A 19,543-nucleotide genomic window follows, 5' to 3' on the forward strand; every position below is an offset into this window, starting at 1 on the left:
CTTCCAAACAAATAAGGGCGGAATTTTGTTAACGCCCAAACAAGAGCAAGGCCGGATGCGAGATACGTTCGGAAGGAGAGAGCAGGCGGCTGGCGTAAGCAATCACACGAAAGTTCTCCTGTTGGCGCTGCGCAAGAATGGCGCCAATACCATGGCCACTGGCGTCTGTGCGAAGTTCCGTGGCGCAGATTGGTCGAAATGGGCCAGCACAGGTGGAGCAGTGAGGGCCGCAACAAGTGCCGTGAAGGAGCGAGCTTGGTCAAGGCCCCAGGAGAAAGGGACATCCTTCTTCAGGAGGGTGGTAAGGGGACGGGCCGTGTCGGCGAAGTTCGGGATAAACCGGCGAAAATACGAGCAGAGCCCGAGGAAACTGCGCACATCGTTCGAGGAACGGGGAGTGGGGAACTCACGAACGGCACGAACTTTGTCAGGGTCGGGCTTCACACCAGGCGCATCAACCAAGTGGCCGAGGACCTTAGTTTGGCGCTGGCCAAAGGTGCACGTCTTGGAGTTCAGTTGGAGACCAGCGCGACAGAAGACTGCAAGAATAGTAGCAAGACGACGTATGTGGCTTTCAAACGTTGAGGAGAAAACGACAACGTCATCTAGGTAGCACAAGCACGTTGTCCATTTGAAGCCACGCAGAAGCGAGTCCATCATGCGCTCGAAGGTGGCAGGAGCGTTGCAGAGGCCGAAAGGCATAACATTGAATTGGTACAGGCCATCGGGGGTGATAAAGGCAGTCTTCTCACGATCCCGTTCGTCAACAGCGATTTGCCAGTAGCCTGAACGGAGATCAATAGAAGAAAAGTAGCTGGCACCATGTAGACAGTCGAGGGCGTCATCAATTCTCGGAAGAGGATAGATGTCTTTCTTCGTTACTTGATTAAGATGACGATAGTCGACACAGAAGCGCCAGCTGCCATCTTTCTTTTTGACCAACACCACAGGGGATGCCCAAGGGCTGCTAGAAGGCTCGATAATGTTGTTCGCCAGCATCTTGTCCACCTCTGTTTGGATGACATGGCGCTCAGGAAGAGAGACACGATAGGGCCTTCTGTGTACAGGGCTGGCATCGCCCGTATTGATGCGATGGGTCGCGACAGAAGTTTGGCCAAGAGGACGATTCCCGAAATCGAAGACATCACTGTAGGAAGCTAAAAGGGCGCAGAGGGCGTTAGCCTGGTCAGGTGGCAAATCCGCCGCGATCATTGCAAAAGTAGGGTCCGGGCGTGAAGCGGCCGAGCGGGGAAGGGCATGGAGACCAGCGTTAGGCTCAGCTGTTAGAGCAGAAACTGTACTTTCGGCCAATGGAATCAGTTCAGCGAGTGCGATGCCACAGAGTAAAACATGGGGGGAGAGACTGAAGTTCAGAACCGGAAGGAAGGTGTGGTTGCCGGTGACGGTCAGGACTGTGTGTGAAAGGATGACGTTACGCTGGAGGACAACGCCCTTGATTGGGTACGTGACGTAGACACCATCAGGAACGGCGGGAAACGGGGACATAGGGACATAGACTGCAGCGTCACGCAGCAAGCGAGTAAATTCAGCGGCACGTAAGCGAGGCGGCTTGGTATAAGCGCTTTCGGAGCAGAGCGGCAAGTCCAAACGAAGAAGGCCAGTGGCGCAATCAATTAGAGCCGCGTGCGTCGTTAAAAAGTCGGTGCCGAGGATCACATCGTGGGGGCAATGGTCGAGGACAGTGAACGCGACAGGGGTTGTACGACCAGCAATGGAAACACGCGCAGTGCACAGTCCAACAACGGCAGCAGCACTTCCGTCGGCGACGCGAACGGCTGAGGAAACGGCAGGTGTCACAACCTTCTTCAGACGACGGCGAAACGAGGAGCTCAGGACAGAAATTTGGGCGCCAGTGTCAATGAGAGCGGTTAGTGGTGCACCGTCCACGCAGATATCGAGAAGGTTGCGGCGAGGAGCGAGGGTCAGGAGCGGATTTTCGGGCCGGGTCATCAATGCAGCATCTCCTCCGGGAGCTGCATTGGTTAGTTTTCCGAGTGAGAGTCAGGTAAGGGTGGAGTGGACGGGCGTCGAAATTGCGGAGAACGAGAGCGGCGGATCTGAGGGGAAGGCGAGCGGCTGGACCTTCGCGGGGTCGAATTGTCGAAAGCGTGCGGAGACTCAGCACGGGAAGACGTCTGGCGTGGTTCGAAGCCGGCACGGCGATCATAATTGGAACTAGGTCCGTAGTCTGCACGACGATCGTAAGTGGAACGAAGGTGAGGTGGTGAAAACCAACGGCTGCGGCAGTGACGGGAAATGTGGCCGACACGCGAACACGTGAAGCAGATTGCGCGGTCGTCCGGGGTGCGCCAATCCGCAGGATTCCGGTAGCGGTAACGTGGTAGTACGGTCGGAGTCGGTGAAGCAGCAGCAACCAGTGGAGCGGAGTTTGGCAAACAGGGCGACGCAGACGGCAGGGCAGAATTGAGGCCCACGTTCGCGAACTCCTGGCGAACGACGGCCTGGATTAGCGCAATCGTAGAGTCGGCCGGTTGTGGGGCGAAGGTGACGGGAGTCATAGCTTCCAGTTCTCTGCGGACGATTCTAGTTAAATTGGCAGGATGGGACGGTTCTCGCAGTGTTGGCAGGTCTTCGCAGGAGGATGTCGCCGCGGTGTTCGGAAGGCGATCAAAACGAGAAGCAATACGGCGATGTTTTGCCTGCTCGAATTGCCGGCATACCTGGAGGACGGAGTCAACCGTTGCACAATCTTTACAAAAAAGAAGGTTGAATGCATCATCAGCAATCCCCTTCAGGATGTGGCCCACCTTGTCGGTCTCTGGCATGGCGCTGTCTACTTTTCGGCACAGAGCGAGGACGTCCTGGATGTATGAGAGGTATGACTCCGTAGACGACTGTGCTCGAGAAGCAAGGTCTTTTTTAGCACCCAGCTTGCGTCCAATTGGTTTGCCAAATAAGTCTCTGAGCTTTTCTTTGCAGTTGTCCCAAGAGGTGAGGTCTTCCTCATGCGTCTCAAACCAGACGCGCGCCGTGCCGGCCAGGTAGAAAATAACGTTAGTAAGCATGAGCGTCGCGTCCCAGCGGTTGTGCTTGCTGACTCGCTCATACATGGCGAGCCAATCCTCGACATCGACGTCATCGGTGCCACAAAAGGTGCCCGGGTCGCGAGGCTGCGCCACGACAACGGTCGGCGCTGGTGGTGATGCTGCGGCCGGAGGTGGATTGGACGGCATAGTGATGGCTCGAAGCTGACGACAGCTGCGGAGGTCCAGGGCAGGGTCCCGGTGTGATACCCAGCACGACCCCCACCAAATATTACGGGGAGTTAGCCCAGCGGCAGACGGGACAGGCCACAGTCAGAAGGCACACCGAGCTAAATCACTCCAGCACAAACTGCCACGTCCTCGTCGTCGTCCACTGCCGAACGTCCCAAAACAACGTCGTCTTCACCTAGCAACTATGCACCAGTTCACCGCCTGTGTCTTGGCCACTCCCCCGTAGTGGGTATGTGCCATTCTACTTGAGGCCAACTAACCAACTATGCACCGTCACAATATGCAGGAATAAGTGTCTATAAAGTGAATTGGGCTTTTGCCAATATTTGTTTTTCTGCCAACAGTAATTTTGCGCAGACAGGTGGAACGCTCAGCACAACGATAGAGCGATTAATGCTATTTTCTGGTATAGGGATATTAGTGATTTGTGTAAGGCACGGCTGGCGCAGTCTATCATACGGATCAGATATCGTTCGCGGGGAAATAAGACAACGTTGATCACCACATTCTTCTCGTTCTATATTTCTCTAGCTGAAGCAGGGCAGCCGTGCAGTTACAAGCGGTTCCTACGTACTCATGGCTTCAAAAATTCGGTCTCTGGTAAGCAGACTGGAGCTCTGCTAGAGCGCTGCAGGCTTTGAGTTCTGCAGAGAGCAACCGAATCATTTTTGATAGCGTCTTATATACATGTTTCTAGCTGAAATTTGCTTACGTTTACTCTGACTATAACCCGTTTGATTTAGAGCAGCATCGACTCCATCACTGCTGATTGAAGGCGTTGCTAAGATCGAAAATTTCAAACTTTCGGCATCGTCATTGGTTTGCAATCCTAGCAGAATTTCTCCGGGAAAGCCGCACGTGCAGTCGTCGTTAGAACTCAGTATTTGTACGCCAAAGACAGTGCCTTCTAGCCGTGAGTGTCAGCTCAATGATGTCACTGCATTCGCTTTCTTGAAAAGCACTCTCCGCGCTTCCACTTCATGATTTGAAACCTTCGCATAACAACCCTAGCGCACCATCTACGGCGGTAACCGGCGCACAACAGCTGTGGCGTCGGAAGCTATGGTTTACTAGAATCTTTAACTCTAGCTCCAGGTTTTTGAGACTGCGTGGGGGACCATACCGCTGTAAATATATAGTGAAGGTTCCACATAGTTTTTTTTTTCAGTTTAGTTAGTTTAGTTTATGGGGTTTAGCGTCCCAAAGCGACTCAGGCTATGAGGGACGCCATAGTGGAGGGCTCAGGAAATTTCAAACACCTGGGGTTCTTTAACGTGCGCTGACATCGCACAGTACACGGGCCTCTAGAATTTCTCCTCCAAAGAAATTCAACCGCCGCGGCCGGGATCGAACTCGCGTCTTTCGAGTCAGCAGCCGAGCACCATAACCACTGAGCCACCGCGGCGGCAGCTTTTTAAGCATGAAATGCTTTTAGCTCCCGTTGTCGGCAGTGTGGTGACGTCACGCCGAGACCGAGAGCCATCATCCGGGCACTGAAATCCACTCATCCGGGCACTGAAATCCACTCATCCGGGCACTGAATTGCAGTCATCCGGGCACTGAATTGCAGTCATCCGGGCACTGAAATCCACTCATCCGGGCACTGAAATCCACTCATCCGGGCACTGAAATCCACTCACCCGGGCACTGAATTCCAGTCATCCGGGCTCTGAAACGAGAACATCCGGGCACCGTACGAGACTTAACGAGATTTAACGAGACTAAGCCCTCCTACACGACCGGCATGCAAGCGCCGGTTGGTCTCCAAACGAGACAAAAAATAACTGCTGCCAGTGCCTTCCCAATGTTTATCAAGATATCAGTGGAGCTGTGGGTTGGATAATGCACGGAATTATAATTTCGGATTTCTAATAACGCGTGCAAAAAGCACATAAATGCCACGTTACACTTCGTTGTCATACGTAATCTCTTAGGGTCTTCGCGCATCGAAGCAAAGCCGCGCAGGCGCACAGGGGCCCGGGGGAGAAGCGCTGCGTTCAAAGGGCAAGGCATCGCGCCGAACGGGTGGTGGCGTTCCTTCCTTCCTTTACGGTGCGGTTCGGGTGTCCACCGAGATGGCAGACAATTACTGCGCCATTTCCTTTCCTCAAAAAACCTTGCGTTCAAATGGCAAGGCATCGCGCTGAACGGGTGGTGGCGTTCCTCCCTTCCTGTACGGTGCGGTTCGGGTGTCCACCGAGATGACATTAGGCCCGTAAACATTTCATGCTTACTCTACTCTCGGTTACGGGAGAGGCAGAGATTTTTTATTTATATGGCCTGACTAGAGAAGTTAATTAGGCTAATTGGGTAATTAATCAATTAACTAAGCTCAGTCCCACTTACTTGGAGCATCACTATATGGTCCCTTCAGTTGGTTGCATGGTTACTAGCCAAAGTACAATTGGCCCCGTTTGAAATTGGCGCACTGTGACGTCACGACCGTTTCGACCAACTGAAAAGCGTGACATTCTCTGTCGACAACTGCTGCTTACAACGATGAGACATTAAAGGCTTTCGCCTTAATAAACTTCTCTTATGTGCAGGTCTTTTTTTTTACGTATGAGAAGTTGACAGAAAAGAACTAATATTCGGAAGGAACTTGACACTACACAGTAGTTCTAGAATACTTGAAGAGTTCTTTTAGCAAGAGCTAATAAATGAATATTCAAGAAAAGTCGTCACGTACGGCAGTATTTGAGAACATGAGGTTACAAACCTGTTTGATGACCTTCAAAGTGCTTTGTGCAGTAGTACGGGGCAATTCTCCTCTTACTGCTTCTTTCTACTGCACTTCGCTGCCTTCGAAATACGAGATTGCCGTACCGACATCTCCAGGGCGGCAACCTGAGCGGTGGCCAGAAGCAGCGCATCTCCCTCGCCCGGGCCGTGTACAGCCGCAGCGACGTCTACCTGCTGGACGACCCGCTCAGCGCCCTCGACTCCGCAGTGGGGAACAGCATCTTCCAGGCGGTCATCGGCAACACCGGCATGCTCGGGAACAAGGTAGATCTGGGCGTGATTAAGAACGCGACTCGATGTTTGTTACCAGAGACTTGTTACCAGAGGTACCTTGTAATGTTTAAAGTGGGGAATAATCGCGAGTGCCGCAATTTCATGCCATTTATTAGCGGCTGCTACGGCACCTTCAAAGGGTACTTTCTGGATTAATCACACATTAGAAGGCATTCAATCTTTTTTCTTCACTAATCAATAGCCTACCTTAACGATCTCACTGCTATCTGCAGCAGTGTGTTATGTACAGGTAACTGCAGTATGTGTGGGAACAAAGGTTGAGCATTCAAACCAAGCTCACTTGAGAATTATGTCTTATACCTCCTGGAGTGTAACTATTCAGTAGTTTGCCTTTCTTACCCCTTTTTTTGCCTCCTGGCGTACAATATTCGAACGCCATTTTCAAACAAGAAAATTCGGCCTTTTGTGCAGATTTCCCGCTCCCTTTTGTTCTGAACCTTTTTTTGGTTCTGAACGTTTCCTGCGCGGAGACACGGTCAAGTGCTTTGCATCTTTACGCAAATTGATGTAATGTACTCTTTGCACAAATTTAACGGAGTCGACGTAGCCTGTCAATCCGTAGAATTCTACGGATCTTAATCACACTAAATTCTGCCCTGGTAGGCTTAGCCATAAGGAACACCTGGGTAAGGTACGGAGCGTAGGAAGCAGCGTGGACTACCATACTGAAAATAAAAAAAAACAGGCACTAACTTCGAAACAAGAATACAAGGAAACCAGACGGCAAAGCACTGCTCGCAGTTGGCGTTTTTTATTAAATGCTTCTTAAACGTGCACATATCCCCCCAAAAAAACAACAGCCTACAACAATCACACGCCATGTGCCAGCCACAGAGCGGCAAAAGCTAACACTAAATCCATTTCTCAGCAACTATCTCTTTTTTCCGGACAGGCTGACAGGCGGATCGCTCACACATGACTGATTTTTAACATGAAATTCTACCATTATCTTGCGCGTCACTCCATCCCGGCGACGAATCACACCACTTGCGTTTGAAAGTCGCGCTGCGCAATTATCCTTCAGCAGGCGTTTTTGAGACAGTGGAGTGCCAAATTGCGCGAAGGGCCACCCTTGTTCGCAGATTTGCATGTTCAAAAATGCTCACGCTCACACACCGTCCAATCGGTCCGAGATATACCTCCCCACAGGACAAGAGGACTTTATACACTGCTCCAAGTTTTCAGGCGATGAACGGCGAAACATGCTCGATAGTACACCCTCCTTTCCCTCCGGTCTCACCACCGTCACACTATCTTTTGATCAGTGAGCATTACCTCAATGCATCTTCGTGGATCGAAACATGGCTGGAACGTCTTACCCTACGGCAACCTTCTTAATTCCGGGGAAGAATCGATGAGCATACGATACAATCACGGGACTCCAGCGTTCATTTTACACATCGAATGATTTTTCCCTTGCCTTGAAAATCACATGACCTGGGTACCAACTTTGTCCCAGACTTCATCCCATTGGATAACGCTTTCTTTGGGCAATTCGTGATATGGCTCAAGCAGAACTGAATCGTTGGGACAAGTGTTCTTGTCTCGAAGCTTGCGCCTGTGTTTTTTAAAGATGAGCGCACACAAACACCCTCAACTGTTTGCCCTGCTGCGGACTCTTCATATGGAAGTGGCAAAAAGCGCATCTGTATGCAGGGGGAAGGGACAAGGATGAACACCTATACCTATGGAAGTAAAGCTTCTTTTACTACACAATACTAGAGTTCCATAATGTAACTCACGCCTGCTCAAGTGGAATTTTTTGTGCTGAAAGTGCTTCCACGCTGCTCCAAAACGAAAACAAAGGTAGTCGGAAACATAGCACAAAGTATCAAAGGTAAAAGCTCATTTTCCGAAGTCGAAATCGGAGAGGCGGAGCAAGAAAAGTACAATTAAGGGAACAGGGCTGCCTACTCTCCTAATACCGAAAAAAAAAAGCAGCCAGAAGAGACGGGCATCGCTTTGTCTTCTATTTCACAGCAGCGCGCAAAACAAGGCATATACGAGGAAGGACAGGTAGATAATCATTCCTTGTAGTCAATGCCGTGTTTTCTGCTTTTCTCCAAACAATGCCGTCTTGTTATGCACCAGCACAGTTTCGTGATATCTTTCATAAGTTCACAAAACGAACAAGCACTGGTGAACTAGCTGATCCAATAATAAACATTAACTGCACAGTTTTTGGCAATGTTGGCGATTACGGTAAGTTTGCGTCAGGCTCTCTTTCGTCAGAACTAGTTTCAGCAAAACCGTAGAACCAACATGAACAAGAAAGAAACGAAGGAATAGTTACTGAACCTACCTGTGTCGTATCTACTTCGGGGGGGGGGGGGGGGGGGGGGTATTCCTCCACTCTTGTTTCTGTTGCGCATGCGCATACCATTAGGTGCGACTGCTTAGCACAAATCTTCAGCGTTGCTTGCCACCACTAGCCCATCGCATCGTGTGCCGAGTACATGATTTCACATGCTATACGTTTTTTTTATTTTCAAGCTGGTCTTTTTCGGAGGACAGTTGTTTCACGGCGTGAGCAGTAACAAAGAGAGAATACTAGAGACCAGTGTACTGTGTATGGCAGTGCACGGTAAAGAACCCCAGGAGGTCAAAATTATCCGGAGCCCTCCACTACTGCGTCTATCATAGCCCGTGTCACTTGCGGACGTTAAGCCCACCATAAACCAAACCAAACCTTGTCTTGTCTTGTCTTGTCTTGTCCACGCTTACTAGGCCCACGCAAGACCTGTTTGGTGAATCCCACGCTTCCTCCTTCTGCCTTGCTTGCCTATTTGCTTGCTTGCGGTGTTACCGAGTCGTCACTTCATCTACTGCGCTTGCCCCTGTCTTTAAACATTCTTTTGCGATTCCTGTTGGAAGCTCCGAACGCACTCTCCAGCAAGCCCGCCCTTTTTTACACTGCCTACGTACCTACCGTGTATGTTCTGATTGCTTCGAACCCTCTACTCACCGGGATCATTCCCCTTTTCACTTATCCCTTCGCCATTCAGCCCCGGCTTTTCCTTACCCTACTCCCCATACGTGGCTGCGTAGGCTCATCTCTCTCAAGCTTGTGTTTCCTCCTCCATTATTGGGCTCATTTAACAAAATCCTACATCCCGTTTTTTTATTTCTTTTCAAGAAGTCTAACTTTCTCCCTCGCTTAAGAAGGGCCGCGGCTTTCAACAACAAAAAGTTTTTTAGCTGTGAATACATTTGAGACCTGTGGTCAATTTGAGCTGTGAATAGATTGAGACCTAGTCAACAATCTATTAAGACTATCGAGAAAGATGATTCAGCTCTGCGCGACCCCTTACCAATAGCCAATGCGTTTTGTGAATATTTTTCCTCCTCTGAAACAGTTCAAAGCGTTGAAGTTCCTGTTTTATCACGTCAGCCGCAGTCCTTCTTTCTAAGAGCATGCACGCCTCAGGAAGTTTTAGGTGTAATAAGCAACCTAAATAGCACAGGTGCTGGATCAGACAGTATACATTCTTCCCATATTGAAAGTGTCAAGCACCTTATTTGCGAGCCTCTCTGTCACGTTATCAATGTCATTTTTGAAACAGGAGTTTTCCCTTACTCAATTAAAACGGGCTAAGATAGTTCCAATATTTAAGAAAGGCGACCGATCACAAATGCAGAATTACCGCCCTATTTGTATACTTCCCTTCTTAAGCAAGGTTGTAGAAAAGTTACTAGAAATACAAATACATTCATATTACGCCAAATTTAATATCTTGTCTGCTTTTCAATTAGGTTTTAGATGCGGTCATTCAACGGAAAGTGCCCTATTATATTTTTCTGACTGGATTAAAACACAACTTGACAGCGGTATGATAGCCGGCGCTGTCTTCATAGACTATACAAAAGCCTTCGTTAATATTAATCATTGCATTCTTTTTTCTAAACTCGAAAGCTATGGTATTACAGGCCCGGCGTTGACCCTGATCAAAAGTTATTTATCCGACAGGTACTAGAGCGTGTGCGTTGAAGGTATATTGTCATCTCATAGACTAATTAATAAAGGAGTGCCCCACGGTTCAATTCTAGGTCCCCTCCTTTTTCTAACCTATATTAATGACCTTCAGACTTACTTAAATACAACCCAATGTCTCTTGTACGCTGACGACACAACCATCATGGCAGCTGGTAACACGTCTTCTGAATTAACCACAAACCTTGACTCGTTGCTGCTATCTTTAGAGAACTGGAGTCACGCTAACTGTATTAAAATTAATCCGTCTAAAACCAGTTTTGTGGTATTTGACGCCCCTCAAAGAAAAATTACTCCACATTTATCAATATCTATCAATAATGTTTCCATACCACAAACACATTCTGCTACATTTCTAGGTGCGATAGTTGACTCGAACCTAAAGTTTAATCATCATGTTGCCTACGTTGTTAATAAAATTCGTTTCGGAATAAGGGCTCTTATCAGAACAAGGCCGTTCTTTAGCTTACATACGTTGCTTTCAATCTATTACGCATTCATACACTCCCATATTAATTACTTTATCACCTCATGAGGTAGCACACACAGAATTCATCTTTCGATGCTCATTTCTATGCAAAAACAAGCACTTCGAATCATCACTTTCTCTTCTTTTACCCAGCCGTCTGCACCTTTGTTCCGTTCACTACATGTCCTGCCCCTTGAACATCTACACAAATTTCAGGTCCTGGTTTTTCTTTCCAAAGTCATCAATAAGTATATATGTGTTAATTTTGTCCCTGAAAATATAATTACTAATAATAACGTCACGTGTTTTGCTTTGTCGAACAATTTATTGTTGCCAAAAGTACGGACTAATTATGGAAAGCAAACTACATCGTTCTTTGCCATCTCCACTTGGAATAATTTGCTCCCTTCACTGAAATCCCCAACGTCATTGTACAAATTCAAAAAAATGTTAAAACACCGCTTGTTTGAATCCTTAGATGTTTAATAACGTTTTTGTGTTTGCAATCACTATGTAACATTCATTTGCTGTACAATTCTTTCCTATTTGTCTCTTTTTGCCTTCCTTTTTTCTTTTTTTTTACCTCGGATTGTTGTGCATGCGCCAGTTTATGTATTCTGTTCATGTAGCCATAGGAGGCCCTATTTGCAGTCTCGACTTTTGGGCCTCCTGATTTATATACCCCATAACCATGTACTGTAAATATGAAATAAACTTGATTTGATTTGATTTTGATTTTCATTTGAATTTACGTCAAGTTTTTTAGCATATTAGAAATAATTTCATGCCCATTGTTACAAAACTTCGATGTTATCTAATATCCTCAATATCACACGTTATTCAGAAAAATTGTTAATTAATATGAATTTTTAGATCAATTCTGTGAAAAAACTGCAGGGTTCAGGTAATAAGGGAGGGTCAACAAACAATCACTACTTTATTACTGGAGCACTAGGACATTCTGATAAAGCACAAATTTTGGTTGTCAATTTTTGCAGTAAACTGCTGCTGACATATCAAGAGTGAGAGGAAATTTTGATACCAGAAATCTAAAAGTCACAAATTAAAAAATAATCTTGATCTGCCCAGTACACAGGATGAAAATAGATAAAATAGTCGTGAAGAAATCAGCACCGTAAGGCGAGTATCCAGGCAGAAAACCTTAACGGTGAAGAGCACGCACTTGTCGGGCGTTTCCACGAAATGCTTAGCGTCGCGGTTTAAGATATGTTTTTTAGAGTACTTCGCGGCGAATTTCAGCAATGAAACTTCGGTGCAGCATTGCAAACAAGGCATGCAAGCAGGTGCTAAAATTATCGCTTCTAAATTTTTCGGCCATTTCTTGGGACTTAAACACTACCTCCTCCCTTAAATACTTTTCTTAACTCTCCTTTCAACTTCAATCATCACGTTCTTAGAACGTCTTCATCGCGACGTTTCACATGTATATGGCGCGGTATGTGGGATATAACGTCCCGAAGCGGAAGCCTCCGTTGACATCGCACAGCACACGAGAGTCCTAGAACTTTGCCTCCATAATACTGCAGTCGCCATGGCCAGAACTCGATCACGTGACTTGCAATCATCATTCGGCCGCCAGAGCCACTGAGAAACCAGGCAGGAATTTAACTGTAAATGCTGAATACGCTGCCCTCTCTGCAGACACGCATAATGGTGTGCAACCAGGGCGGCTACTTACGCCACATGGACATGCTGGTGCTCGTGCACGACCAGGGCGTCCGCGTCTACTCCTGCGTGGAAGACCTGCTGGCCGACCCAGATTCGCCGGAGACACTGAGGGAAAGAGCCCGGGCAGAGGCAGTGCACTCCGCCGAAGATGACGGGTCAGCTTGTGTTCTTTTCTCAACCGTATATCTTTTACCAGTTATTTTACATAAAGTATCCAGTGTAACCTATTTTTTTTGTGCAGTAGCACTAGTAGCCGCACTAGTAGTATTTAGGGCATGCGTAAATACGACCCTGAAGCCTGCCATACACGACAGATTGCAAATAAGTCATACCATGTCATATCACAGTCTACCATATAATACCACACTTCTACCTTGTCATGACAAAGCACTTCACATTCGACCTGTAACAATGACCATGACGTGACCTTTACTTCACCTTAACGGTGGCATATACTTGCATGTTCTGGAGTGTCCTTACATGTCATTGACTTGACCTTCACTGTAATCAGCAATCGCCTTGCATGCACACATTACATCCAACTTCATGTTACACTCTACCTCGCGACTTAACAACTTTTATTAACGATGCCAACAACGCCAAAGAATGCAAAACAACGCTAAACCAGGTAAGTCAAGTGCTGCAGCACAAGACAATATTCCGCGATTAGCCATGCTAAACCGTCTGCTGTTTTTTACTTGCACCTACGTGCCTCTAGATCTCACGGTTAGTAATCAGAACTTTGTCGCTGAGAGTTTTATTTTGAGGGTAACGGCACGAATTGCGTGGGCGAAAACAGAGGAAACACAGGACAAGCGCTGACTCACAACGGAGGTTTGTTCACAGCAAACGTAACCCTTAAAATGTATCTCCAACTCCAGTGTGTTTAGCTATACACAGTTTTATTCTCTGTCACATCGCTTGTTTTGAAGCGCATCATTGCATTTTTTTTCGAAGCACAAAAGGAATAAACATTGAATTTCTTCACGTGTCTCATAATTCACTCTGTTCAGTTAAGCCCGACCTGGTTTTCAGTGATGGGGCTCCAGTTTGCGATGAAGACTTTTGCTTTTGCGACTTTTGCATGCTTGTGGTTAAGCATCCCTTTACACTTATCATGACATAAGGAGCAGCACCTTACAGACTTAGACATGAAAATAATTGTCTCACCACGCTTTGGCAATACAAATCATGTAACGGTTCGGTGTTTGTGCAATTTAACAATACTGCAGATTGGGCGAGTTGGTTAACATACATCTTGAAAAATTTAGCGCGACACACAAGGACAGAAAGAGTAGACGACACGAGCGCTGACTAACAACTGGAAGTTTATTCGAAAACACGTAGAATTATAAAGGAAGAAAATGCGATAAAATGCGAAAATGCGATGTTTTCGAATAAACTTCCAGTTGTTAGTCAGCGCTCGTGTCGTCTACTCTTTCTGTCCTTGTGTGTCGCGCTAAATTTTTCAAGAAGGTGTTTGTGCCTGGCTCAATGTGTGAAGTTGAAAACCAGCGTATTTAAAAAAGAAACAACTCGAGACACGCCCAACTATTCTGGCCAAAAACACTTTTGAGTGCGAAAGATTTCATGGACGCAATATTTCATCTATTTTAAGTGTTCACTACAACAATCCGCAGGCCTTCCTTCGGTAGGCTTGCATTTTTTTGCTGTTAACTTTTTTGCAATCGTAAAAAGCCTTCACCACTGGTTTTCTATACGACAGCCTGAACTGCTCCAAGCGAGCGATGGAAACATTCTAAAAGGAAGATTTTGCAACAGACGACAATTTTCCAATATTCAAAAATATTGTCTAGGAATGTTGGACAGCAGCAAGGAATCAGAGGTTACCAATGAATTTCGCAGGCAACCTCCTGCAAGAATATCATGCAAAGGGCAGCACTTACTCCTCTATTCATTAGGTATACGACGGTTAAAAGATAACGCTGTTACATCGCGGCGACTAGGTCATGCAGTATGCCATTCACCGCATATCATCGACTTACGCGCCAGCAAATACGGAACTGTGCTTGAAGATATTGTGGGAAATGCAGTATTCGTTATGGTGTAAGGATTTCATTTTCTTTGCTTTAGAATAGGATACCTTGAATTTATGCTGCAAAGAACATTACAACCCGAAGGTTTCCGATAGTTGTGAGAATGGTTGGCTCGTAGTGTATAGTGGGGCAGGCTAAGGATTCTGAGCTCTGAAATAGACTCTACGGCTTTAGAGAGTATTCTTCATCTCCCTCTAAAAATGCAAAGAGGGCATACGCAAGCTCTGTTTTGGGCCATCTATGGATGGATGCATGTAAGGAACGTCCCCTTTGAAGTGGGGTGATGGTAGGTGCCACCATTCTCAGTACTTTTTCCTTAAGATTCTCTAACCAATCTGCCAAGTTTAATGGTAATAATTATAAATTTGTCATTTTTCTTGAGATATTAATTCTATTTCTTGCGTTTGAACAAAATTTAATCATGAACTTGCATCTTTACGTCACCGCCCTGGTTTTCAGCTAACAATCTTCCAATCTCTTTGTGCTAATGTCTGCCGCAGGTATATTCACATTACCTATGTTATCTCGGAACCTTACGTCCTCAGGGAGAGTGGATGTGCCTGTTTCTGTATTTGCGTAGACACTCCCGCATTATAGTAAAATATTTTCCGTTGTTTCTCTATATTCACCCTTCCGAAGACGCGCCCTATTGTGAAAGCCTGCAGCTACTCTCACTAGACCGCAATGATGAGTGACTTCAGTTTATAGAGAGCTTACTTCTTGGAATGGCACACTTTTTGCATAACAGAAGTCGATGTGTTTGCGATGAGCGCACGTACACATCGTTCAGTTCCGGCCAGCGAGTAAATTATCGGTGTGCCACAAAAACCATATTAGGCGCTCATGATGCACACTGTCTGAGCGAATACAAAGTTTTCTTGTCGTACGATTCACCTTCGGCTAGACCAAGGTGAGCAGTACAGCTCTATAATAACCGTCTTCCTCGTTGTCATGTACAATCTAACTCCAACACTAGATTGCCTCAGGCCTTTATAGGCCTCGCGACCACACTGGGCACATTGTCAATAGCGGCAGCACGCGCAAGAAAACCTGGATGCCATTTTTATTGCCCAGCACGATGATACGAAAGTCCTTACCACAGGTGTGTAAACCGATGCCGTTTTGCCACGAGAAACGTATCTTGCTTGCGGCTGTTGCAGTAAGGATGCGTTATGCGCCACTAACAACAGGATCGCACTGACATTTCTGCACAAAATGGCGTGAGTATTGCTTAATGCTATTCTGCGTAAATGCCGATACCTTCAGTGGTCTTCAAACGAACATTCTGAAGATTGTTCTTAGCGGGAGTATGTCTAGAGAAGAGCACGGTTCTGATAGAGGCGGTACTATTTGCTAATGGGCGCTCACCCTTTCCGCTAGGGTTCAAGCCAAGGAAGGTCAAGAGAACGAATCAGCAGGACGTGTCATTCAGAAAGAGCAGCAAGGTTCAGACAAGGTATTTTGTTTTCACCTTATAGTCATGCTTTCGGTTAGAAGCGTCCGCGACCTGCAATCATTAGGGCGACGGTCCAACAGTTCTGGTGAACAAAAAGTGGCTGTTTATAACCAGAAATAAACAGAAAAAGTCAAACCAACGTTTGACAAAAACACGTTCGACACTTCATCCATGCTAGGGGAAAGGGGCTAGGCAACAAAACGCACACTGAAGAACTGCCAAGCGTGACGAAACGTTGTCGTGAACACAGAGAGCTTGGGTAATCAACCTGCTTGCACTATGCTGGGGCCTTCCTCGGCGTGCCTTGATTATTAAAGAAATATTTTTCCACATAAATGGTATGACCTGGGCTCAAGGAAGCCAATTAATTGGTTTTTAAACACTGCACGCCAGCTGAATAATTTTTTCAAGGATATACAAAACTTCGCAGAATGTCACAGCGGCTGGAAATTGGCACTTGAAAATACCAGGATATAGCACATTTTGTCAAATTTTAGTTAGTTGTTTTCTAGCACAGTTACCCCATTTCCAAGATGTGCATCCACCAAATGGCCCAGCTTGCCGTTTTGCTCTACTAAATGTTACATTAGCTCGCCAGCGCATATGGAATGATTTTGTTTCGGAGATGCTGCACAAACTAAGAATTTAGAGAAAAAAGCGATATTACTCATATAAATATTGTCTCCGTTAAATAGTGGCAGACGTTTTATTGCACTCAAAAGAATTTTAACACAATCACAATCCCGTAAATGAAGAAGCGCCTCAGTTTAGCTAAGTTCAATAGTTCGCACAAAAAGTACGGTATTTGAGACCTGAACAATACTATATTCACGTGAAGCAAAACAGCCTTTAGCGCACTTTATAAAAAAAGAAAACACTAAATCACTCTGTGTACAATTTTGTACCTCGCGTCTCAAGAAGTTAACGCTAATTCCCTTGTCCCAGCAGCCAAAGCGGCCCCACTCATCTGATGCGCTCACTTAGGATGCGCATACGAGGTCTGTTAGAAAAGTATCCGACTTCATTTTTTTTTGCGAACACCTGATGGATATGAAACAAGCGCGCTTACAGCAGCCGACCTTGAACCCTCGTGCGCATGCACGAATTTTTTCCCGCCTCCCGATAGCGTCAGTCGCTGGGAAGCAGCGTTTGAGTGAGGGAGTCCGCATTGCTCTCGTCGGTTTATTGTTGCAAGGAAAATGGCGGAGCGAGAGGAGCAGCGCTACTACCTCAAATTTTGCCAGAAACTTGGCGATAGCCAAGTGGAAATTATTCGAAATGTTCAGACGGCTTTTGGTGATGCTCTGAGCAGCACACAGATTAATCAGTGGTGCAACTGGTTTAAAGACGGCCGCACATCCGTGGAGAGAGAGCCACGCTCCGGTCGGCCACCAACATGCTGAAATGACCAGGTTATTGCCGAACTGAACGCTGAGGTGATGCGGGACTGTTGTGTGACTATCCGAGAAATTGCGGAAGAGGTGGACATCAGCAATGTTTCTGCACATTCCATTATCACCGAAGATTTGGCCATGGAGAGAGTTGCGGCGAAATTCGTGCCGAAGCTGCTGACGGTGGAGAAAAAGCAGCTTCGTGTTGAAGTCTCACAGGAGATGCTGGATTCCACAAACAGTTACCCTGACTTCACCGACGCCGTAATCACTAGTGACGAGTCTTGGGTGTACGGGTACGACCCGGAAACCAAATCCCAGTCGTCACAGAGGACGCATTCCACGTCACCAAGACCAAAGAAGGCCCGACAAGTTCGCAGCAATGCCAAAGTTGTGCTGACTGCTTTTTTGACTCCCTCTGTGTGGCACACCACGAGTACGCACCGCACAGGGTCAAAGAATGACTAAACAGTACTACAGGGATGTCCTCCATCGCCTACGTGGTGCTGTGCGGCGCAAGAGACCGGAATTGAGGTCAACAAGAAATTGGCGCATCCCTAGCGTCATTGCTCCTGCACATTCCTCGCATTTGATTCAGACTTTTCTGGCGAAAAACCAGACTCCTGTAGTTCAACAGGCTCCTTACTCTCCTGATATGTCCCCCTACGACTTCTGGCTGTTTCCTAAAATCAAGAGGTCATTGAAAGGAGCGCTATTTCAGAAAAGAAAGGGCATTATGGCTGCAACGACAGCAGAGCTAAATTCCATTCCGAAAAGGGTCTTTTCGGAATTCTTACAATGGCAGCACCGCTGGGAGATGCATATGGAGCCCCAAGGAGACTACTTTGAAGGTTATTAGGTTTCTAACGCTCCAGTTATGCCAGTTTTTTTTCTTCGGCCAAAGGTCGGCTACTTTTCTAACAGACCTCGTACTTAATTCAGCACATATCACCACTGCGCGCTTTAGAACTTCATCTTTTCAGCCCTGAGCTGCATGGAATAACTCACCACAGCACGCAGAGCTGCTCAGAACCCTAAATTAAATTCTCATGTCTCTAAAATTTAAATGTAGGCTAGATCGTTATTTGTTTCAGACGGCACCGGAGCTTGAGCGCGTCTTTGAAAACAGGTGTAAAGAGAAGACAGAAGGCAAGACAATGCGGGGCACGATCCTTTTGATCTATTCCGTGGTTCTGCGAGGAATAAAAACGACGTCCTGTTGTAAAACATAGAACTGAGCAGGGGACACAACACAGGAGAGAGGCAATCAGTACTGAGAGCTCATCCTGTTTGCCTCTCTCCTGCGTGGTGTCCCCTGCTCAGTTTTATGTTTTGTGATCATATCGTACCAACTAGCCTCTCATCCCACACTATTGGAGTCCAAACGCAGTTACATGAACAACACAGGTCACAGGATGCTTCAATGACGACAGCACCAGCTAAAGGGTACTTTCTTTAGCTAGTCGGTACATGTTCGTCGGGCAAAAGTGCCAGTTAAATAAATGAAACCTTTTGACCAATAAATACTAGACATTTCCTCTCTGGCAGCATGCTATCGCGAGCTCTAAATATTGTAAGCTCACCCTATCATGCTTCCGAAAAGGTAGCGACGAACCGATCGTCCAGATTTAATCGAGGTAGCAGGTGTGAACGCAGCGCATCATGTGTTGAACACAACAGCAGGCGCTGACGAGCAATAGGGTGAGTTCAATAGTTCCACTCTCTGATATGGGCGACCAGCCAACGCTGCGAACCTCCAAATCTCTTCTTGCCTGCAAACTAAGCTCTTCTCATCTTCCCTTCCCACTGTAATGGTCTTCGAGTTTCATGCGACGCTCGCAATACCGGATGTTTTCTTTTTATATTTTACGAGGTCCAACTTTTTTTACATGGGGTTTCTGAGGGAAAAAAAGCTTTTGGCGGAATACTAACACCAGTCTTGGTGGACGTCAAAATGCAGTCAAAATATGTTAACTATTAAAGTGAATGCTATATTCTAATAGTTAACTTTGTAAATTACCGATCGGCACCTGACTGCAAATTAGTTGTTTGTACTATTGTGAGATATTCCAGCGGCTAAAAAGACAGGGACGAAGGTAGACGAGACAGGACGAACGCCGGTAAGGATTCACACACAAAAAACTAGGGATCACAGGGCCCATTATACTCGAAAGTATGTCAATAAGCGTAGAAAGTT

General features: G+C 46.6%; 2 protein-coding genes across 2 annotated transcripts in view; one reads left to right on the forward strand and one right to left on the reverse strand.

Annotated features, from left to right (window-relative positions):
- Positions 1 to 19,543, forward strand: part of LOC149337759 (multidrug resistance protein mrp-7-like) — a 157,568-nt gene that overhangs the window by 91,489 nt on the left and 46,536 nt on the right. Inside the window, exons 16-18 of the mRNA XM_089553505.1 lie at positions 6,096 to 6,263; positions 12,416 to 12,597; positions 15,880 to 15,955. Of these exons, the coding sequence (XP_089409631.1) occupies positions 6,096 to 6,263; positions 12,416 to 12,597; positions 15,880 to 15,955 (426 nt within the window). The remainder of the gene's footprint in view (positions 1 to 6,095; positions 6,264 to 12,415; positions 12,598 to 15,879; positions 15,956 to 19,543) is intronic.
- Positions 2,004 to 3,215, reverse strand: LOC149337760 (uncharacterized). Its single transcript, XM_089553506.1, has one exon. The coding sequence runs from the start codon at positions 3,213 to 3,215 to the stop codon at positions 2,004 to 2,006; it is 1,212 nt and encodes a 403-aa protein (XP_089409632.1).

This window comes from Amblyomma mixtum, chromosome 7 (genome assembly GCF_055824585.1).
Source record: "Amblyomma mixtum isolate Tamu chromosome 7, ASM5582458v1, whole genome shotgun sequence".
Lineage (NCBI taxonomy): Eukaryota > Metazoa > Arthropoda > Arachnida > Ixodida > Ixodidae > Amblyomma > Amblyomma mixtum.

Bases quoted from the DNA above. Each gene is read 5' to 3' on its own strand.
- LOC149337760 (XM_089553506.1), bottom strand. From the start codon at position 3,215: ATGCCGTCCAATCCACCTCCGGCCGCAGCATCACCACCAGCGCCGACC.